Here is a 24,408-nt window from a genome sequence, read left to right as displayed (position 1 = left end):
AAGAAAACAAAGTGTCTTCCATGCAAGCTGGAAGTTATTGACCACAGTAATATTCATTTGAACTGGTTTTGGTGACATGGAATAAATAAGAGCAAAGGGTATATTGTGTTTTGATTCAGTTTCCAAACACATCGGTAGCAACAACTTTCATACAAAGATGGCATCAATTAACTCAAGCATATCTTAAATTAGGATAGGTAATCAGCACCTTCTCTCCTTCTCAAAATTGTAACAGGTTATAACACGCTAGCCTTTTAATTCATCATACTACTCAAAGTGCAAACTCACCGTTTCTTCCTCCTTGCTGAGCATTTTGGCACAGGAAAGAAAATCTTCATATTTTGCATACGGTATGACTGGCTCTGGGAGTTCCCTTAGGTACAGCTTCAGCAGCGATGCCACCGTGTGCACATCGGTATTGCTGTTGGGTTAGAATACAGTAGGTCCTCAGTGTGAACCAGGAGAATGCAACTTACAGGCTAAGAGCTGCTGAACATTTTGATTGTCATCCCAGATTTTACTGTCAGCATTATGTATATTTATAGATCATATCTGTGATCTGGTTTTAGTTTTATTGTCCTATAAAGAACTTAGAATGGTACCTGCAAACAAGAGTCCATCAACTCTGTCGATGTATTATTATAAATAATTACAAATTGGGCCCGATTTGCAGACATAGGTGTTGAGATCCCAGCTGTCATTTACAGGAATCTCACACCAGTCATGCAAAGTCTGGCTTAACTGCAAGACGCACTTCATTCTGACCCAAGGCTGCAAACAGGCATTGTATTTACACAGTGGGGATTATTCTCCTAGCAGAAGTGGCTCTAGCTCCCAAAACATCCCCAGCGCGTCTCAGTTCCACTGTATCACTGCCTCCTTTGACAGGAGCATTAAGCAAGCAACTCCTAAAGAACATATATTCTATGCGTTCAGTCCAAACTTCATCTGAATTACAGGTCTTTTCCTGGCATGCGTTTCCTTCCCGTGGGCTCCCACAAAAAGACTACTCTGCCTTTCAGCTGTACCAGAAGAGAAACAGAAAACTTGGATATGCTTTGCACACACAATGGTAAATCCTCCGAAAATTAATTTTAGCTCCATCCTGTACAGAATAAGACAAACCACTGCAAGGCGCTCAAATTCAGAACATATCTAATGCTAGAACAGCAGGTAACATTCTAGGGCTGAGGGTCAAAGAGCTGATACAACATACGCTTTGTTGCAATTCCATTTATGGAAATTTAAGTTCTTTCTGGACTTAATCTAGTAGCATTCTGGACTTAATCTAGTAGCATTCTAGGCTCATTAACAGGTGTGTTAAAAGTAAGAAGACAGGACAAAAAAACAAAACCACAGGTTAGGTATGCAATAAAACTTCCTTAAATCTTTCCATAGCATGTAAGATAACATTGGGGTAATTTAGGAGTGCTTCTGTGAAAAGTATAGAAGTAGATTTTAAAAAATACAAATTTGCATGAAGAAATCTCTCTCTCTCTTTTTTTTTTTTTTTTTTTTTTTTTTTTACTTCCAACTCCTCTGATTTTAGCTACTCAGGCATTTCTTAAAGTCCTTCCTTACTGGAATGATCTACATGCTTTCCCTGGTTCAGGTAAGAAGTTGTACTGCAAGCTGATACCCTTCCCTCTGACTTCTGAAGAGTTTGAAAAACAGATACTGAATTACGCTTCCTTCATTCATAAGAAATAAGTAATGCACAGGCATTTCTATGATGCACATCATTGTATATTTTCTTTTTTTTCTTTGAGGACTCCACACTTAGAACGTTTTAACATTTGCAGTCTCACAGAGGAACCACTGGTACTTGATGCACTTAATGATTAACATACCTCTAGCAAAGCTTATTTGGGAATGATCTCTATTAAAACTAGAATGGCTTTTACTAAGTTAAATCTTAACAACAATGATGGGAACAACCTTAGGTTAACATGCTGTGGTATGCGCAATCTAAGTCAAAAGAGAAGAAGAGCAGTGATAAGCACTGTATACATGTAAATGTTAACTACCACCACCACCCGCAAGAAATCAATTCCCAGAAAACAATGCTATTTCAATCATGAAAAATTGCCAGCCAAAATTCCAAAGCATGTATCAAAGTGCTTTCTAGAGAAAAATTATAAACAAAGCATTCACTCAAATCTGCATTTTTTAAAGAAGGTGCAAATTCTAATCCTTGGGTTGCAACCCTGGACTGCAGGCCTAGCCAAGCATGGATCTAAACTGAGAATCTTGTGTTATTCGCCCTCCTTGGATGCATATCAAACGTGTAAGAAACAGTATTATAAATGTAACTAGATATAGCTGAACTATTTTATGAGATTTCAAATGCTAGCTCAGATTTGGCATTTATCCTTTGCCTTGTACCTTTCCCCAGTCCAGATGCAAACTAAAAACCTCTTCCTGACATCTTGACAAGTAAAACTCATTACCAACCACACAGCCCGGAGTCTTAAAACACAGATCCTTTTCTCCTCTCAGGTACTTGCTTACATGTCTTTTTGTTGCTATTAGTCCTGGTGTTCGGAGCACACACATGGCATGCATGTCCCAGCAGTTGTCACTATTCATCCTTGCCCAAGACACAGATCATCTGTAGAGCTCTTGAGTTTCCTAAATTTGTTGATGTGTCAGGAAAGCAAAAAGCAAATACAGAGGGAAATACATTTGCTATTCTGACTGTGAAGGAGAGCGGCAGTCACAGAGAACAGATGAGAACTGGCAGCTTTAATACAGTGCCCTACACAGCAGCATGAAAGGGAAGGGAACACAGGCTGTGAATCTGCGAAGAACTGAACCCCAATTGCTCTGCATTTTTGGTCTTTCTCAAGATTTTTCTAATTATTTATCTTTAGCAAACAGGGTAACTTCCCAGGCCTTGAAGAAGAGCTGAATCATATATTTCCAGGGATTATTTGCATTAAACTACAGAGGCCCTTTGAAAATACAAAATTCAAACAGATAGAGTGAGAAAAAATACCAAAGGACTATCAAAAACTGATCCATAGGTCTCCCAGAAGAAGCAACAGCATTTTCTTTCTATTGCCAGGACACACTGTGCAGTTTATCAACTTTCACGTTTCAGTATTCAGTACTGTCAGAGTAATGCTCTGGGGTTCGTTGTGCACTAAAAACTTGGGCTCTCCCCAGGTGCTTTCTGAGCTGGGGTAAGAAACCCAGGTCCCAGTTTAGCAGACGGGGACATATTTGCCATCTTTAAATTAATGCTGGCCTTGTACTGACAGAACGCTAAGGCAATGCCGCAGACTGCCACAGGATGGTGCGATTACAAAATAAGATGATCTGAATGGTTGAGTTAGATTTTCCCCTGAACTGTACTGAAGCACTGCTTGGGACTTAATCTGTCTATACAGAAATTACCATGCATATGTTGGCAGTATAAACAAACACATATATACACACACATACTGCCTGTGAATCTTTTTTAAAGAGCTCGTTTTTTTTTAAATTCTATTTAAGTCGTAGTTAGAAGCAAGCAACTTTCTTCTTTCATTGTTACATATTGATATAAAAATGTCAAATAATGCAACTAGAAGAGCATTTCATATAGTCTCAGTATGTTTAGACCTTGCAATCTAGTATTAGTTTTTCACCCACTGTTTTAAAATGCAGAGGTAAACTTAAAAACATCAGACTACAGCTTGAATCCATCCGGTTTTTAGCTGTTTCAACCCACAGATACCCTCAAGCCAACTTCAGCCACAGAGGACAGCTGTGAGTTTCAAAGGAGTTTTCAACTCCAAGCTCTCTAGAGGATCGGGAGCACTTATTTCCATTTCCCGTTTGCAGCACTGTATGTTGTATCCACAGTCTAAGTCAGCCATCATCAGTATTTACACACCTGCTTGAGGGCATTTGTGTAATCGGTAGTCCATGGATCTTTGCAGGGCCTGTGCAGGGCCTTTTCCTCAGGGACTTTTTCCAGCTACAACTGATCAGTTTAAGAAAAGACAGCATTGCTCTCTTCAGTCTTGGCCTTGCTTACATCCTAGAACCATCAGAGCTACAGACACTTAATAATTATACCTATCTTGACACTTCTTCTGCAGTGTGACACCGTAATATCGAAATGTTTAATGATTACACGTTTATAATTAACATGATTAAAAGTATTTATTAACAAGTTTTGAAGTACAGAATGTCAGTTCCAGCAGAAAATCCTCCTTATTCTAAATTGGAACAATCCTCATTAACTGAGGCAAACTTTTCCAAGTGCAGAATGAATGATTACAACCTTGAAATGGGAATGACAAAGCACAAAGTTGAAAATGGAATGCAACACAAAAAGCAGCAGCAAGCTGAGAAACAGCCTATTTCAGCATCTTGTGCTAGGCTGAGAAAGATTACTTACCCACTAAAACGTTAACACTGCTTTACTGTTGATGCTTTCGAAGGAGCATCCCCCCCTCCAGCACTGTCCATGCAAAGGCATTACAAAGGCACACGCACCACAGCCTCCCCGCAGTCCTCACAACACACGTCTTCGAAGCGCCATTCGTCCGGACTTTGTCATTGGTATCCCTCATGGCAGTGCTCTTTTGACAGCGTTTGCCTTTGTGCTACCACAGAAGTGGTTGTCAGATGGATTACACTGCCTGGGGATTTTCACCCTCTCCACCATAAACAAAAACTGCTGAAGCCCAGCCGGTCACCAGAAATCCCCGCATAACCCTCACCCCCGGACAAGCGCACAGCGTGTTCAGAGAGCTGGAGTCAGCGCTTCAGAGCACAAAGCCAACAAGCTCCTCATAAACTTTCAGAGAGGAAATAGGGCAGGGTCACATTACAAAAAGATAAATGCTACACCAAAAATAGCTCTGGACCACGATGACACATATACAGTTTGCATAAAGAACAAACAGTAGGAAACAACAAGCTGTGAGGCTTTAATTAAATTCAGGAGTTCTGGTAATAAATTGAAGGAGAACAGTACAAACAGTTTTTGTACCAGTACATCCCTGAATTACTGGAATTGCATCTCTGGCCTTTAAAATATGTCACAGATCTTAGTCCTGCAAACAGAGACTCTGTCACCAATATATCCTGAACTCATCCCAACACTTGGTGGCTGTGTCGCCTCTTAGCTGCATTCAGGTCTTGTAGAGAAGCTCTCCTGGACCAGTGTAGGTGTCTTCCTGACACGGGAGGATGAATTTGCATCTGGCTGCCAGTCTGCAGGCAGCACATGATGCTAGAGTCCATGATAAACCAGTGCTGAGGTACTGCCAGTGAACAGCATCAAGGAGTATTACAGACATGAATAACTCTTTATTGAGAGAATGAGAGCACTGCTGCTGCTGAGGAACCAGCGCTCACAGGATGGCCAGAAAGCCTGTGTTCAGTAATGTTAAGGTGACTCAGGAGCAATGCAACTGATGTTGAAGTCAGGCTTTGGGCCAGAAATGTAAAGGTCAGGTCAATGCATAACATAATTGGTTGAATACCCTGGGCAATTTTTGTCCCCTTGTGTAGATACCTTCACTTTCCTGTATAATGTACATACAGTACAAGCAGTACAGTGCATAATCTAAGTGCCAGCTGAAATCTTGCCTACAACTTGTGAAACATGCATCAAAGCCTTTACCATCTTAGGCCCTGAGCTCTGTTCTCCTCTCCTTGCTGCCACAAGAGCCTGGCTCTACTTTAAGTAAACTTCATAGAATCACCCAAATTATTTAGGCTGGAAAGGACATCCAGAGGTCATCTAGTCCAACTCCTGCTCAAAACAAGACCAGTTATGGCAGGTTGCTTAGTGCCTCATCTACTTGACTTCTGAGTATCTCCAAGGATGGGGGCTGTAAAAACTCTCTGAGCACCTCTTCGAAATAGTGTGGCCATCTGGTCACACTCTTGATGGAAAAAAAAAAAAAAAAGAAAAGAATCCCGACATATAATCAGAATTTCTCACGTTTCAGCTTAGCAGGTAGGATTTATTTAGAATAGTTCAGTTGGAAGGGATCTACAAAAATCATCATGTCTACTGATCTCTGTTCTTAATCTTCTGTTGAGACAGAGAAAAACCAACCATACACATTTTGCTCTTTTGTCCTTGTGCTTGGTTTGAGAATCCATGCTACCTCCCAAGGACCCATTCACAAGAGCAAGCACTGCAAGGAATACTAAAGATTGACAGACTATTTCCAAGTTAGACATCCACTTCAGGAGGTATAACAGGAGCCAATTCATTCTAGAGCCTGATGCTTCAAGAAGAGCAATGAAGACAGCAATCTAGGACAGAAAGAGACAGACTTTGTGGAAGGACATAAAAAACTACTCACAAAATATGGATCATTAAAAAGAGGTGGTGGGTGCTTTCTGAGACCTAAAAAACAGATGGGTTCCTATCAGGAAACAATTAGCTGCCTCCAGCCAACATGCTGCCAAAATATCTAATCATTGCTAGGTTGTTCAAAAAGGCTGGTACGTTTCTGCTGAGATTTTGCAGGCATTCTACAAATATATAAAACTGGGTAAACCCCACAAGTAAACTACCTCTTCTTGTTTATTGCAAGAGAAAGCCACAAATCTGGCAAGCCTTATTATATAAGGATGTTCTAAAACATTCCACCTGCTTACAAAATGTCATCCTTTCTTAAAAACTTGCCATTGGTAGTAGAAAATGCCTTTTCTTACCTTCTTAAATTACAGCCCCACAGCAATAAGTGAAAAGCAGGTGTCTTCACAAAGGTTAAGGAGCAACTCCATTTCTGAAACTGAAATTCATGCAAAGCAACTACAAATTCTGGTTCACTGCCAATAACCAAAACCACGCAGTCCTACAGCAGGACACCAATTAAACTGATTTAATGACCCTTGCATCACACTAGAATATCTTTGTTAACGTGTATTTAATTGCTAGATTAGTTCTCTTAACTCATGCCATATGCAGAGGTAATTTCTGCTAGCTGGGTAGGAAGAGGGCCGGGGTTGGAACAGACTTGGAAGTGGCTTCAGATGCACAAGTGATGAGCAGGGTGTCCTTTGTGACGATCAGGGAAGGAAGCCTGGAACACCACAGGCACAAACGGATGGGAATTTACACAAGCCTAAGGCCATTTGTGTTGGCAGGAACTGACTTTCTAGTAAAAACTTCATTTCACATAAGTGCTTTGTGTAGGGATTACTGTGCTTTTCCCCTAGGAAAGAAATAAAGCCCCATTCTCGTGGGGAACTGTTTCTAAACAACTTCTTACATAAAGGATTTTATTTGGAAAATGAAGAAAATTCTTAACCAGTGATATCCAGGTCCATGTCTACCTGTAGCCCTCACAGTGCCAGTGCACACTGCACCCCCAAAAAGACAGCTCCCATTGCATGAGACCGTAAAGGGAATTAGGCTGGCCTCCTAGACAGATTACTAAGCGCCAAGGCCTGTGCGGTGCCTAGAAGAGGGGCCCTTTGCTCTGCATCGCAGGCCTCTGCTGGGGCTGGGGGGGATGCTGCCTAGCAGCAAGGAATGCCTTAATGGTAATTAAAGGAACGACAAACAAAGGTTTGTCTTGTTCTCTTCCAGAACATCTTTCCATATACTACAATAATATTAACACATAACAAAGAACAAAAAGATAAAAATGTTTCAGTATTATGCTTTTACATGTCTTATACACTTGCCTTCTAAAACTCTGACAGCTTTCCTGGGAACTGCTAAGCCCTAAAACCATGGAGGACCTCAATAGATGACTGCCTGAGGACTGAAAAAGTAAGGTTTTCTGGAAAGCACAATTAACTTCCATGCTACAAAATCATTTGTTTTGCCATTCAATTGTTGTACCTTGATTCAGAAAAGATATACATAACACACCATAATTACTCCACCAGGGACCAGCGTATTTCTTTATATGTACTCTTCAGAGTCTCCCTTGTTTTGTCTGCTCAACAGTTTTAAAATACAATCAGCTGTCCTTATCAAGTTTGCCTTCAGCAATTTGGAAAATGCTGTCCCCGTGTCCACTGTTCAGAGAAGTCTTGAATCTAGAACTGGCACACCTGCGTCCTCTCTTTTGCATCAGCATTGTAATTTTACACCAGGTCTGGAAGGCTGAGTGTCCCCAGTACCCCTCACACTACAGAGCCAGCGAGGGGGTGCCCATGCCCTGCTGTACATGAGGTCGGTGTTCTTGTGCCCACCGCTTGTGCCTTGCTACACAGGAGGGCTGCTTTAGTCCTAGAAGCTAAAAATCTCAGAAGCCCTAAATGATTGTCTTGCTGTCTGAGCACGCTCAGGGAGACTGTGTATTCGCTGTCTTCTCTCAAATACATGCGCTTTTCATGGGCTTCAGGATATGTGCAGACACAGCCAGTGGAGGGGAATCCTCCCGAAAATCATTCAGGTCAATTTGGAGTTGAAAGTAAATTATGGTATGCCTTGAATATGCCCTTGCTGAAGGAGGATGCAGGAACGATTGTTACACGGTGCTGTTCTCTGTGTATTGACTTGGGCACGTGGTCCTTCTGACACCGAGGATATTACCTCGTACCATCCTCATCAGTCACCTATTTTTCTTTGACAATCCCGGTGATTAAATGCGCTGGGACGTACCTAGTTCCATGCTCTGGATTGTTTGACTGTGGTGATTAATGGCTAATGTTTGCCAGCCATCACATCCTGCCACTTACATATCCTTTTCTCAGCTGATAGCTACGGCGACTAGAGCAACAAGGAATATTTTGTCCTATCACCTACTGCCTTCTCTTTTAAAGGAATCAATACGCATGAGAGAACGTAAAAGGGGTTTTGTTTTGCTAAACGTGGAAGTGTGTGCTTGCCTTTTCTCCTGTGCATACTCAAAAACGCAGGCAGGTAAACAATGCAATTCTAAACCCCAGCAAACTGCTGGGCTATATGTATCAATGATAACAGTTTGAAATTCCAAGCCACATACATAGATCAGTCACGTAAGTATTAATATCTGTTTCAGTGACACTTCAAATATTTTTTTTCTCCCTGAGAAATCATAATTCTCATGTCTTCAGGCAATAACTGTGATGCACAGTTGATGGAAAGAGATAATATAAAAATAATAATCAAATTTTATGTGCAAAAATTGCAAAATGAAATCTTATTGCTATTTTCCTTATGCAGTGCCATATTTCCTGTGCTAATTTTACGGAACAAATAGTCATAATCCATTTTGTATCTTTACAAACGTGTGACTTGTAATGCATCTGAGAGACTTCAAATTTAAAATGTAAGCCACACAAGCAGAAAGAAACCTACCCCAAAGGCAAGCAAAATGGATTCCCTGGAGGGGACAATTCTACACAGAGATGGCAAATGCCAGAGATAGTTCAAATAGTAGTGAGCACACATGATTAACTAATTGCAGTGCTAGTTCCTCAAAGCAGATATCACAGGATGTGCATATAATACATACATACAGAGTGGGATATTTGATTTTTTTTTTTAAACCGTCATACACTTTTCATTATTCTTTTTTTTTTTCCTTCATACAAAAGGCATCAGTATTTTTCTGTTTTTGCAACTCTACCTCCCCTTTGCAAGACCACAAGAAATGTAAATGCTGATGTGCCAGTTTTCACAGCAGGGGGGATGTTGCATGTTTCAGATCGGATACCGGGTTTTGTCATTTTGCAAGTTTAAGAAATTTCAAATATTGGTTCCACTCTCACTGAATTGTGTACAGAAAGCTCACAATTCTTAAGCAATGTTTTATCAACCTATTAAATAAGATCAAGCTCAAATTAATATGTGAAGATTTTTTGCTATTTTCTGAATTGTCCTGGATTCACTGCATTTTTGTAACTGACTTCAGCAACAGCACATCCAGCTGCTAACTCATGGGAGCTACAATTTGTCAAATGTTTCTCATGTTTACAAAACATGGCTGGATTTTTTTCTTATCCTCTGAGCAAGACGAGTTTGCTCCCTTAAAATGCACCGTGCTCTTCCTGTTTGCTTTCATTTGTCTTTGTCAAACGGGCACGGACAGGAACACAGGAGGGGATAAGGGCAGTGTTTCCACAGAACCGTGGACAGCAGCTAAGCTCAAGGCCACTGCGCAAAAAAAGACATCTGTGCAACTGAACTCCATCTCCCAAAAATAGAGATTTAATTTTAAAAGAGTACTAATCACAGCTTTAAAACCTTACCTTTCTTTTTCCTGTTGTTTCTACAAGTTATGAATTGTACAGAATCAGCTAAAAAAGCATAAGAATGGTTATTTAATAATCTAATTTCTCACACAAACCCATGCACCTGCATACCTACGCATTTCACGGTGACTTCATTTATTCTGAAGTCTTTGTTTCACTCACGTGTACTTACATGCAGAAAAAATGTCACAAAATGAAAAACGGCAAACTACTCAAACATCGGCTCTTTGTATTACTTCCAGCCCCAATGACAACAGTCTTTCTCCCAGTCCGAGCTGGTGACCCGGCACTGCCATGGAAGCGTGACCTGGATCCCATTGTGTTTCTTGTCCCATCAGCAAAACTGTCGGCTAAGCTCTAAATGCTAAATCATTATTACCACTGGTGTATGAGAAGGAGGGAATGTAAATTAATAAACAAAAACCAGGAGATTTTGCACTACCAGACTGGTGACTACAAATAGATAATTACAGAATAAACCCAGTGGATTTTGAGCTCCATGACAAAAACTAAGCACAGCCCCCTCCCCTAACATACATTCTTTTCTCCACAGCAACTTTTCAGACTGTGGCCACTTTCCAGGAGCTCAGCTTGCCATACCACTTCCATCAAACCCAGAGAACATGCTGGTCTTCCACACTACGAAAAGAAAGGCTACCCCAAACCAAGGTAATACATAGGTGTTCTTTCAACATTGTGAAATGAACTCCAAAGCATACAACTGAAACAAAAGATTGTAGGAAAAAAGTAGATGCCCAATGGCACAGGTGAGAGCAGAGGTTAAATCTGCCTGACTTCTGGTCCATTTGCTGCAGCAAAGTCACACATTACCTCCAAATTCAAATGTGAAAAAGTAACCAGAAAAAGGACCCTTTGAAAAAGGACACACAGGGATACAAAGCTGGTTTTCTATAAATTCTCAGCTTCAGAAGCAGAACTGCAATACCAAAGACTGGTAGCTAACTCCTGCTCACATTTCTTTTTGCTGTAGTGGAGATCATGTGCTTACTTCACAGCACTGGCGTTTAAAATCTCTTCTCCATTTCATCAGCTAAGGCTCAACTAGCGTGCCTGTTCCTGGGCCTCATTAGTGTGTGCTACAGACACTGTTAAATAACTTTGCAAAAATAATTTAAGCAGCTCATCTCTGGTCTCATTTGCTTTGAATAGATAGACCTTATGCACCTCTTTCAAGCTGTACCTCTCAGTGCGGTGTTCAGTACATCATCTTCCTGGGGCTTGGGGGCAATCTGTTTCTTAGGCATTTCCTCCACAATCATTTGGCTTACAGGCACTGAAAAAATAACCTTTGGTTTCATTTGCCCATAGCATTTGCCCACTTGTACCTTTGGTAGAGATTGTGCCAGGAACATGACCAGCAATATTTAGCTAAATGTCAAAGAAAGGAAAAGACACCCAGCGGGTTCCCGATTACTGTAATCTTCTACTCGTTTTTAGGTAAGTTAGGCTATATTTGAACAGTCTGTAAGCATGCTTCAAACGTTTACCAGGTAACACTATCACTTCCCAGAGTCTTCCAGCTCCATAAAACTGTTCTCTGGTCAGTCATCCTAACTCTCACCTTCTGATGAGGAAATAATAAAACTCATATGAAGAAAATCACTTTGCTTTTCCACACAATTATAAATTCTTGGCATTTCCTAAACTAAGCATCAGGACTTAGGAAACTGTTCAAGATAAAACAGACTACAGATGTCTGCCTTCTATGCATCTGTGAAACACATACCTTCATACATAGTGAATTTGCCTACTTCATAGAAGTAGGGAAGAAGGGGAGGTAAATGTTTTCCAGCAATCAGGTTCATATCACGGTGTATTTCTGCACTAAAAGATCAAGCTGTGCTTTCCTTCCTGTTACTTGCATTGCTATCAAAGGTCCCACAAAATAAACGTAGCCTGCCTCTTCCTCCTCCTAATTCAGATTAAACCCCTGATGGGAATGAAGGATCCCAAATCCATTTTGGAGGTGTATTTATGGGTGTTACTTACAGCACACATTGAGGACTACAATCCCCTAAACCGGAATTTCATTAACATCATACTAACTCTTAATATGGAGTTTAATACAGGCTTTGGGGCATTTGTAATCAACTGGTTCTGTTTCTCTGAATGTACACCTTCTGAATATACAAACTATTGCAGTGGTTGTGTCAGGAGAGCTGAACGTACCCAAAAGATTGATCCTACAGATTGAAGCCATCTACAGGTGTGTGAACAGGATTGGGTTCTTGGCCCATAAAATTCTTAATAGCTTTGCAAAATTACATCAATACGGGAACGCAGCTTGGACCTGGGCACTCAAAATCATTTGGTTTACAATTACGGTCACAGCAGCCTTTGTTTTTTAAAGCCAGAGGCTCAAAATTATAAAAGATCACACAAAATCGGACTTCCCTTCCAATTGGTTTTATAGGTAACACAACATATTGCAATTGGTGATAAGACAAATTCTTCCTTTGTGGTACTGACTAAATCCCAGCACCAACACTGCATTTCAAGTTATACCACGATCAAGGAAATCCAGATATTTTTGATTAAGCCAAACCATTAATGATACATTTCCTAACCAGCATTTCATAAATGAAACTCCTCCAGAAATGCTTTGAAATCAGACATCAAAGTTAGAAAAAAAAAAAAGAAAAAAATGTTACAGTGATAATAGGAAACATGCAGAAAAAAGTACAAAAGCATTCATTCTATCTGCCGCTGCCACGTGTCTTACAGCACCTTGGGTCTGCCAAAACAGCAGACCGCTTTGTGTCCTATCTAGGCTTCAGGGAGTGGGGGACAGCTGGAGGATTTTACCTGTCAAAAGAAGGCTTCTCTCCACAGTCAAACGCATCCTGCAACTCCTTGACAAGATTAGCCTGCCCAGGCAGCCGAAACAGGCCTTCTTCCTTCAGCCCCCGCTGCCGGATAAAATCCACACACTGCTCCACCAGCATAGGTGCCAGGCGGTTCCCATATCGCTTTTCGTATCGGACAGTGTCTTCTAGTTTCTGGCCAAAAATACCTACATGAAAGAGAGAGGTGACATGGTTGCGATTCACAAAAACGTGTGAGGAGCCTGTGTCTTTCACTACAACCCATGCAATCTACAGGTCACTTCAATGAATAGACAATTAATGCACCCTGTTCTTAAGGATAAATTGCTGCATCTCATATCTGATGCTGTCACATAAATATGATGATGACATATTGTACAGCAATGCTCTAAAAAGTTCTTTAAAAATAAAAAAAAATGAAGTGACTTTTTGGACCAAAAGCACAAAACACAGAGAAATATTACAAATAGCATTTTCTGTCACAAACCTTCTGATTCAAAAGTGATGTACAATCCATTTTCTTAGTTTGTGCCTAATGATGCATATAAAATTAGGTAGTTTCTGTATGAGTTTCAATTACATATAAACATTACCTTTACACATGAAACACAGGAGACTTATAAATATAACTCAGGATTTGGTTCATATTAAACCAACAATTAATTGCATTTCACAACATAAGCAAAGACCTACAAGTTATTACCAGCTGCATTATCACTTTAGGAACAATAAATTGTGTGTACAAAAAAAGATGATGAAATGAAAGGCAAAAACACATCAGACAAACTGCAGGAAAATAGTATTTGGCTTTAGCCTTGGAAAAACATGGAATTTTACCAACAAAATTAACTTCAACCCCAAACTGAGGATACCATTGTGGACACTGGAAATACAACTCCTCTGCTGTAACTGTTTTGCCTCTCCCTTTCCAACTGCAGAGCCAGCCATCACGAGCATTATCACAGCAATGTTCAGGTATATCATCTGTGATGGAAGTTCTCCCTTGAGACCATTTGTTGATTGGAGCTGGGGCTGGAGCAAGGCAATTCAATTTCTATATATAGCAACACAATGAACAGCTCTAAGGCGGCCATGATAAGAAACTAAATACCAAGTAACTACCTATACTTGAAAGACGGCTTTTGCAATTACGTATGACAGAAAGTGAAAAAAAAAAAAAAAAAAGTCAAATTCTGCCCTTCACTGAGCTCGCAGTTCCTACCAGTTTGAAAATGCACAACAAGGAGAACAGAGTTATTTTGTTTTTTCTAAAGAAAGCCCACAGTTGAGCCAGTCAGGTTTTCCCTCTTGCCCCAAGAACCTCTTTCACCCACAAATCACTGATACATAAACACGTAAGTAACCAAAAACTAAGGTAGGATGCATAGCAAAGCGTCCTTCAGAGCACCCTTCGACGTGTACATTCTTCCTGCAACAAAAGAACGATAACTCCTGCCTGTCCTTGTGGTGAAAGTTGCCTTGTGTATGCTCTGGGATGTTACGGCAAGTAGGCAGCAAGCTGTCAGCCACCCACACTGAAGGTTTGGAGCTTGCATTTAAGTGCAATTATTTTTATGCTAACACAGGAAATGACTGGTGAGAATAACAACGTCCAGCTAAGACATCCAGAAATTATACCGAGATGCAGAGCAGCAAGCACATTTTGCAATTTCCATGGTACTCACACATGTGGATGCCAAAAACAGCAGTAGGTCAAGTGACTACACATTACACAGTCACTCTTTATTAGCCAACTTTTTTTCAAGTTGTACAAAAACCAAAATCCCAAAATTTTTGATTCAAGAAGGAATTTTTGAAATTTCAGAGTCAATCAAGCTTAGAAGAATACTGACTAATGTAAAATATTTGTGTCCCTGAAGTTCAGCTTTGTCATGCCGGCAGAGGGCATTAACTATGTTTTCTCACTTCTTACTTAGCTTCCTCATCTCCTGCAAACTCGCCCAGGGCATCGCAGAAGCATTATATGAATTTGGGGGTCTCATATTTCCATGAGTTAAGGGTTGCTGCTGGTCAACACTGAGGACATCCTCAGGTCCCGTCCCCACCATTTTCTAGACTCTTTCTAAATGAAACAGAATTAAGGAGAAGATCTGAGGTTAAGCTAGTTAAGGAATCAGTTTGATTCCAGGAATTCAGGGATTTCAAGGGCCCTTCTGCTTTTGGAATTGCACCCAAAACCTTCATCTAAAGACTCAGTTCCATTGGGGAAATCAATTCAGAAAGACCCTCTATGATTCTTAGGGTTTTAAAATCCAGGTGCTTTGAGGTACTCTTAAAAAAAAAAAAAAAAAAAAAGCCTTTCCCATCAAAAGCACTGGTTCTACCCACTGATACAAATCCAAACCTTTTTCTGTAGAGGGATGACACAAAAAACTTCACTAAGCACCGATTCTTTATCACTTGAACCCGTGTGGTACAGCTCATTAAGCAGATAAAGGAAATGGCATGTAACAGTTCCAAAAACTCTTCACAGCCAGGTTCACAACCTCTCTGTTCAACCTGTTCCTACTACTTGGCTGTCGAGGTGAAACACCTTTCCTTGTTTTATCCTGTCTGAATCTATCTTGTTCAGTGTATGCCAGTGGTCTCTTACCTTCCTTCCACCCACTGTTGTAGAAAAGCCCAGCTCCATCTTCTTGACAGTTTTCTCTTACTATCTGAGACAGCCACTTTTTGTTGCCCCCAAAGCCGCCCGTTCTCCTGGCTAAACACACACTGCTCTCTCTGGCGATTGCATGACTTCTGCCAGCTGCTTGTAGAATGCCTCATCTGTCTCCTCATCCTAGTTTGGGGGTCTATAACAGACCCCCATCAGGATGCCTGCCTTGTTGGCCTTCCCACTAATCCTAGCCCGTAGGGACTCAAAGTTTTCATTCCCAGCCTCAAGTTCCACAACATCAAAACACTCTCTAATACAGAGAGCCACTCCACCACCCCTTCTGTGCTGCCTGTCCCTTCTGAAGAGCCTATAGCCAGACATTGCAGCACTCCAGTCATGGGAGTGGTCCCACCACGTTTCCGTGATGGCAACCAAGTCATAGCTTGCTTGCCACATGATGGCTTCCAGCTCCTCCTGTTTGTTACCCATGCTGCATGCATTAGTGTAGATGCACTTCAGTTGCGCCATTGCCCTCTCCCCCAGCCCTGACATCGTTCCCCCAGGCTCATCTCTAATGATCCTTATTTCAGCCCCGTCCCCCTTCTTACCTAGTTTAAAGCCCTCTCAATGAGCCCTGCCAGCTCCTGGGCTAGGATCCATTTTCCCCTCAGAGATAGGTGGGACCCATCTGCAGCTATCAGGCCGGGTGCCAAGTAAAGCACCCCATGGTCAAAAAAAAACAACATTTCTGTGTTGGCACCAGCCTCTGAGCCATGTGTTTATCAGGAGGGTTTTCTGGGTCTTCTCTGTACCCCTCCCTGCCACTGAACGGATGGAGGAAAACACCACCTGTACTCCCATTCCATCCACTAACCATCCCAGTCCCCTGAAGTCCCTAAATTTATTACAGCAGCAAATCACAGATACTGAAGAAAAAACTTTAAAAAACAAACTCTACATGAGGAGAAATAAAACCTGGTATAATGCAGAGATGACCACTGTGAACAAAAGCAATGTCATTGAAATCAGGGCCGAAAATGTCCTGATTTTGGTTCCCAAAGTGTAAACGTTGAAGTATTTCCACTACTAACTGCAATAAGGTGGTTTGCAAATTAAGGGACTTTTATTGAGACACTTAAAATACACATAGCTGGGAATGCCTGGGGGAGAGGCAGAATAACCACAGCAGTTGTCTAGATTTGACGGATTGGATTCAGATCCCACACGACCTTCAGAACACAGTTGCATCCAGTCTGGTCACGTTTATCTTCACAGCCAGAGGGGTCTATGCACACCACCGCCCACATCCCAGATGAAGCCTCAGAGAGTTGGCTCTCCAACTATGTGAATGGTGACAATCGTTTATCTGCCTTGGAGGCATGAGGATTTCCACACTCTGCTTTGAGAAGTTCAGAGCTCAGAGGTGGTGATGTTGAAAAAATATACACTAACCTTAAGACCTCAGTCTCATGGGAAATCAATAGGAAATCAATGCGTCATGCATTAAGGGCTTCTAAAGTCACCATTTACTATACTCTGTTTTCCAGTTTGGCTTTGGAATTCATCTCAGGCACACTTGGTGTGGTTTTGAAGTGTAGACTGAACTTCTCCAAAGGAATTATTTCTTTCACTCAAAAAATACAGAACACCGCACCAAGCAACACTTAGCCATGAAAGGAATTAGTTGTGATAAGCCTGCATAAATATTGACTTGAAGTTACAGGCTGATGCCTCATGGAAAAAGTACTCTGTTGCCAAGGGCAGAAGAGGCAGAAATGTGACAACTCTGCTTCCACCTGATTTTGTCCTAACTTTTACCTTGTTTGTCATCTTTTTTTATGGTGGGTTTTTCACTGTCAAGGAATAAAAGCCAAGATCGTTGCCCGGTAAAGGTTCCCTTTCTTCCACTACCTCTTTCTAAGGTCCTTATCTCCTCTTATATCACAAGTGACTACTCCAGAGACACTGTGGATGAATGGTTCATGAAGACTGAGATGTTGACCGTCACGAAGCAAAGGCAATGCTGTGATGAGCTGTGGTTACAAGCATACTGTTAACACAGTGCTTAGCAGAGACAGACCAAGGTGAACGCTGTAAGCTATAGCTGGTAACTACCAGCATCTCCTCTGCAGAGGCAGTGAAATGATGGTCCAAATTACAGAGGCAACATCATAACCAAAACCACAGAGTTCAGTTCACATGCTGTGTTTTTTTGTTTGTTTGTTTTTGTTTTTTGAAGTCAACTTATAATACTGTAACTAAGCAAGAAAACCTCCATGGAAAAAGAAATAAAAGAGCCCTTGTGTTGCAATCCAAACCCAAGTTCTCCTAAATCTCAATCTCTCTAAAATCCAGAAATGCACAGATGCATGAGTGCCGACCTGTGGATAGGGTGTAAGAGAAGAAAGCAACAAAACCAAGCAAATCTGGCATTCACACGGCAGCAACTTGCTTGCCTTCCCCACAACTGGAAGAAGGCAGGGAAATGTACAGGTTTCCAGTTCTGACCAGTCTTTAGATTTAATCAACAGAACTGCTTTTTCAGAGAGGCCCTTATAGGTCTTTAAAGCTATACCCATTAAGCCAAGATCACGCATAACATCAAAGAGGAAAATCACATGATAGCAAAGGGCATGCTGAGTGGTTATTCATTAACTAGAACATTCCCGTGGCAGAAGTTTTGTAAACATTTTGAGAAACTGGATTTCCAAGGCTAACGGATATCCATAAAGCTTATGAAAGACACTACAGTGCTGTGTCTGAATTCTGTGTGTCTGCTCAAGAGTTGTGAAAGCACTGTGGTATTTTCAATGGTACATACTCATAGAGCATGTTTTTAAAATTTAAGAATGCTGTTAGTCAATGATCTCCCTAACTACCGCACACAGTCAAGGGTCACATCTCAAATCTATTGACTCCAAGTCCAGTAAGAAGAAAGGAGGGAGAAGATCTAGGTGGCAGTTTTGCTCCTTGCTCCTTGACAAATCACTTGGAAAAAACCCGCCTGCCTCTCCAGCTCTACCGCAGCACACGTGGTTGGTGAACCCGAAGGTTCTGCCTTTTCCATGCTGCCCCTGAGCAATTCACACAGCAGCAACATTTTCAGACGCATAAAGCCCAGAGGGCTGATAATTTCGACACAGAGCCCATGCCTGTACAGCATGTTCTCACTGTGCAGCAGAGAGAATCTTCCTCCTTCCAGAACATGCTCTTAGATCAGAAAGGGCCAGTTAAGGGCTAAGGAACGGGTCTCAAATTAGAGTACTTGAGGCACCCCTCAAAACTAATCAGTAATTGACACTGAAAATAAAAGATCAGGGGAAGGGTCTTCAACAGCAACACAGGGAACAAGTCCTGGCATGGCGGCGTAACGCTTCATATGGAGCTTTAAACTGTTACTTCTTACCAGCTTTCTGCTTTGCTGTTCCCCAGCACTACAAGCTATTTTGAGTGGATCAAATGCAGGCAGTATTTCCTTCTTCTCTCCAGATGTTTTTAATGTAGAGGATTAAAAAAAAAAAAAAAAACACAAAAAAACAGCAATGGCAGAATTTTGTTTCTGATTTTGTTTCTGTTTGACTCATTTTCTTACCTACAAGCCTTCTCCTACCCCACAGTCAATGTGATGCCAGCAGGAGATAAGGTCCCTGCCCTGGAGTTGAGCGCAGCTGCACAACAGAGGTTACTGCTTAGAAAAAACAAGTCTGAAAGAAGAGCAAAAATAGCTACTGGCTGGAAAAGAAGGGAGGCAATTTTAAAACATCACCAGGAGCTTAACACAGCTGGATTAGGGCTGCTACTCTTTCTCTGGCCATAGCCAATGCCACTTTCTTCTCCAAAACTGGTCACTCACATGCCACCCGATGTTCTCACCGCTGCATGCAGTCATGACTCACCCTCGGGTATTCATTCCTTTCTGCACTGATGTTGTGTGCCCCCTCAGGAGGTTCCCATGATGCTACTCAAGCATCTTCTCCGATTTGGGCTTTAAAGACTTTTGGCTCTGTCTCTGTCCAGATGCCACCTTCTGAGCAGCCATTTCTCCTATGACGTGACCTTCCTCCAAAGGACATCTCATTTTTCAGGGCCTAACACAATGCAGCTTTTATCTGGATTTCCAGAAGGGGTTCTACAACTTGCATCATCATGATGGTACATCCCTGTCTAAATTTACTATGTCGTGATTTCCTTGTAGTTCTTCCAGAGAGCAGCCGATGGCTTTCCCTGTTAATTTTCTTTGCTGTGTTGTATTGCACAGCTTAGAAATTATCGATCTGTTTTATTTAAGTGTATGGGCTGGGTTTGCAGAAGGCTGGGTTTGCCCATTTTTACACTTGGATATACAATCTGCAAATGAAGTTACAAGAATTCTTGAAGCCAATTAGTAAGATGAGCGTAGTCGGCTTAATGTGCCTGTTAAGTCACTGTAAAGGCTTAACTGAAAGTCCAATTAATGATCATATTTCTGTTGACTCCAGTGGGACACGGACCTTGTTAAACATGTGCACCATCATTCTGAGCTCTCTGATCTAGGGGCCTCACGGCAACACTCTTGACAGAACATGTGTACAGGAAAAGAACTGAAGCAAACGATATTTAGAGGAAAGCAAATGAGCAGCATGGCCTTTGTCATTCAGTCCTCTGCCCAAAGTGCTGCAGCTTCATTTGGGGTCTTAAACACGAAGAATTGCTGTGTCAAAACATATGGGGAATGAGTCAAGTGCTGAAGCTCTTCTTGAAGAGGCTAAGGCTGTGCCCTGGGGCAAAAAGGCAGCTGCCTGCAAAATTATCAGTTAATCCTTTATTAAACTTCCAAACACTTCTCAAATAGTTAGGTGTACCAATGGGGCACAGACAGCTCTAATTTACACCAATAGCTTGAAATGCACTTGCACACTTGATACAGACATATCCACGTCCTCCTGGGCATGGAAACTCCAGCAAGCACGGAAAACACGGCCTCAGGGAGGAGGTTACAGGGGACAAACAGCTTTCAGTGCCATGTCAGCGGCAGGCAATAGCTGATCCCTGCTCTAGTTTGCAGGGAGCACCCCACTGGTTGTGACTCCTCGTTTCAGGGCATCGCCCCTGTCTGCACACAGCACCCTCAAAAGCAGTGAGGTCACTACATCACCACCGAGTGCTGCAAGCAGAGAGCTGCTGGTCTTGCAAAAGGACAAATGGCAGCAGGGAGGGACACATTAGGGAGGAGCAGATGATGACTGTATTCGTATAAGCCCCGTGTAAGATCATTTCTCACACTTAAGAACATGATGGTTTAGCCCTTTCACTTGGATTTCCTGCTCCAGCATAGTTTCTAAGGCAGCACCAACATTTTCCTCTTTCCCCACCCACATTTTTTATCCTTACCTTAGAGGCAGTTTTTCCCCCCCTCAGCCCCAGCACTGTAGTACCTTACATCACTTGCCGTATCGCTCTCAGACGTGTTTCCCTTCCAGCTGACATATTTTGAAAGCCAGCCTCCTCTTTGCCTTCCTCCCCTCAGTGCTGCCATGCTCTGCTTCTACAGGTGTACATGCAATGCAGAAGAAAACTGGCCTTAAAAATCTCTCTGCAGCAGGTGGAAAGGCAAGTGCAGGCTGCAGGACAGCAGAACCAAGTGGCAATGCAGCACTTGCAGCAGGACAGTGCACTGTAGGGATCCACTTCAGTCCATCAGAAACCTCTGAATCCAAGGACTTGGTCTTCTGCACACATGCACTTTTACCTATTTATCATGTTCCTTTACTCCCTCTTTTCTTGCCAGTCCTCCCACACAGACAAGATAAAAACCCAAACTCTTCCCCAGTATTTTGCCAGCTAAACAGGCAGCAGTTAGCATCCCAGGTCCAGTTCCCCAGCTCCTCTCAGTGATTTTTGCTCTGAAGCTCTGCAATAATCCTGTCTCAAGCCACCCCTCTCAGGCAGCCCATCATTCATGGTTATTATGTAGAGGAGACAGTATCAGCTGGCCAACTACAAACAAATGAACAAAGAAGTAAATAAATCATTCATGAAATGTCAGCAGCTGCATTGTTTCATGCCTTTTCTTTCGGTGCTCTCATCTGCCTGCACATGCAGCCCCCATGACTTCTCAGAAACCTGGCTTCACTAGCAAAGCAGAACACAGTGAGAGAACAGACCTACCTTTACGGAAACTAAAACACCGCTTAATTCTCCTGTAAGTAGTTTTAGGAATGAAAGGAGGTGCTGCTAAGGCACCTGGGCTGCGGACTCCAGCATTTCTGTCTTCAGGCATCATACAGGCCAGAGACCCCACGTCCCTCCAAAGCTTTCCTTTAGCAGCTGCATCCAGACAAAACACCAGGGCTACTCATCGTTACTGACTGCTGAGGAGTTTCTGTAATAGTGTATTTTCCTCTGGAGCTAGGAGATTAGTGGTCTTCTAGCTCTTGGAGAAAGCTTGAAGTAATTTTGGCGTTCTCTTCCCCGCTTCAGTTTTGCTTTAGGGAACAATTTCCCTCCGTCTCTCTGTTTCCTTTCGGTTCTTTTATTTCCTGCGGTGAGACAACCGTCTATTATGCAATGTCACAACAAAAGAGTTTCAGCAGAAAGATGTATCTTCCATTCAAACAGAAGTGCCTGCACAGACAGAGGCGGAGAACGACCTCGTCCTCCCAGCTGGAACAGGGGGAGCAGTGGCAGAGACTCCAATTCCACGGGAAAAGGTCAGTGCTCTGCGGTGCACAAGGAGAAAGAGGAGAACAGTACTGAAAAGGCCACCACAGAATCCTCCGGGATACGATGCTCCTTGCTGTCTCCTTTTATATCTGCAACGGAGAAGCAGAAAAAGCAGCCCCTTCACCCAAAGGGCTCTCTGTCCATGCCGGATTCCTCTCAGAAGGCCTTTTATATACCTGGCTCCCTGACGTCCGTGTGGGCTTCTCCTTCGACTGCCTTCGAACTACCAGAAGCTCTCGTGGGAGAAACACGTCAGATGCAGCAGCAGCAACGCGTCCTTGCCAGCAGGATCCCGGGCTGCTGCCGAGGAATACATGCCTCCACACGGGGATGCTCTGCTCGCTCCCTCCCAGTCCCACGCCTGGCAATGGCAGCCACCGCCGCTGCGCCAGCCCCTCGCGTGCAGCAGGTGCAGGGAAGAGGCGGAGAGGAGGGAGCTGCTGCTGCTGCTGCTGCTGCTGCTGCTGCTGCTGCTGCTGCAGTGTGGATTTCTCTGCTCCACCGGGTGACTTTGAGTTGACTTCAGGCGGCTGTCGCGTGAAGCAGCTCGAGCAGCAGGCAGGCTGTGCCCAGCTCCCGCAGGAGGTACCAGACCTCCTGCTACCACCCTGCTAAACGCTCGCGCTCCTTCTTGCCTCCTCCCTCCCCCGTCCTCGCAGGCTCTGCAGTTAGAGGACAGGCCTTTCCCTCCTGTAAAAAACTGCCTTTTAAAATCTAATCAGGAAAGGAATTTCATGTGCAAACAGGCATTACATGCCCTGGCTCATTTACATTTCTCTTCCCCGACAGAGATTTTTCCACAGTCACCTTGTGCTTTCCGTGCAAAAACCAAGCTGTTTCTGATCACCAGAGCAGCTTCCCGCCTCCCTCCCCTCCTCTTCTCTCTCTAGCACAGGTTAACAAATAACATTTTAATGATATGGTTAATCATTCACAGAGCTCCTTGCTCTGGTACCAGGAGTCCTTTCCCACTGCAAGCCAAACTTCACATACAGGTGGCTCACCAAGACTCAGAGACATCCACTCAACACAAACACACAACTTGCTTACAATGCTTAAAAGAACCGGAAAATTCAAATACGTTGCTCATGAAAGTGGCACTCGACTTTTATGACACCAGACTATTGTGGTTTACCACCTAGTGTTGAAATGTAGGAAACAGAAAACAGGTATTGTGATTAATTAGCTGTCTGAAATAATTTTGTGTTGCAAGAAATGTACTAGTTACTGGTTAGTCGTTATTATACAACCACATCTTTTCTATAACTTGTTTATACCTAATGTAATAGATTTTTTAACTTCAGTTAAAAAATCAGCTACAGCTGATCCAGACAGGGTCTTAAACGCCTTAAGCCAGAGGAACCCTTCTTTAGGAGGGTCAGACTTGCAGAGCAGCTGTAGACACATCCCTGTAGGAACAGGCAAGAAAAATACAATTGTGTCCACCCATACATGATTACAGAACAGTTAATAGTCCTTGTTAAGACTTCAGATATCTCAGAATGTCAACTTAAATAACCCATAGTTAATCAACCAGGGAACATTGTATTGGCACAGTTCTTAATGGTGACACCTCCCTTGATACTGCTTTTAGTTTGTACTGAGAGTCAGATGTTCTCCATAAACACCAAACCCAAAATCACATTCTGTCTATCCTCACATTTTTCAGGATTTAACTGTTAGTTTCTTAACACAGTAATCCTGAAGTCAGTGTATATGCTCAAGATATCCGACAGGGAAACGAGAACACATTTATAAGTGTGTTAACTACAAATTTATTTAAACAGTAATTTAAGGATTGCACCCTTCTCTTTCTCTCTCTCTCTCTTTTTTTTTTTTCTTCAAATCAGCTTGCAAACTCCTCAGCTAGGTGCTTCTCAGTATTTGGCATTAAACACTCTTACAACGAGGGTGTCCTGTGAGTTTCCATGGTGGCTGGAAGGATTCCCAGCTGTAAAACAGAAATAGCTCTTGCCCTATAAAAGCAAATGAGGGGCTGGTGAAGAAAACATGGGGTCAGGGCTCAGGAGATTTGGTTTCTATCTGTAGCTCTGTCACAGCCTCTGCGCAGATGGAGGCTAGAAACAC

At 42.5% G+C, this 24,408-nt stretch overlaps 1 protein-coding gene across 5 annotated transcripts in view; it reads right to left on the bottom strand.

Annotated features, from left to right (window-relative positions):
• Window positions 1–24,408, bottom strand: part of ARHGAP24 (Rho GTPase activating protein 24) — a 175,780-nt gene that overhangs the window by 9,802 nt on the left and 141,570 nt on the right. For 4 of the 5 annotated variants that reach the window (XM_035323638.1, XM_035323637.1, XM_035323642.1 and 1 more), the window contains 2 exons: window positions 12,979–13,186; window positions 289–421 (listed from right to left, as the gene is read on the bottom strand). In XM_035323638.1, the coding sequence (XP_035179529.1) occupies window positions 289–421; window positions 12,979–13,186 (341 nt within the window). Of the gene's footprint in view, window positions 1–288; window positions 422–12,978; window positions 13,187–21,765; window positions 23,011–24,408 lie in introns of those variants that run through there. The other variant, XM_035323640.1, reaches the window with a different exon arrangement.

Source organism: Oxyura jamaicensis, chromosome 4 (assembly GCF_011077185.1).
Source record: "Oxyura jamaicensis isolate SHBP4307 breed ruddy duck chromosome 4, BPBGC_Ojam_1.0, whole genome shotgun sequence".
NCBI classification, from domain to species: Eukaryota; Metazoa; Chordata; class Aves; order Anseriformes; family Anatidae; genus Oxyura; species Oxyura jamaicensis.
This window is presented reverse-complemented; position numbering and strand designations above follow the sequence as displayed.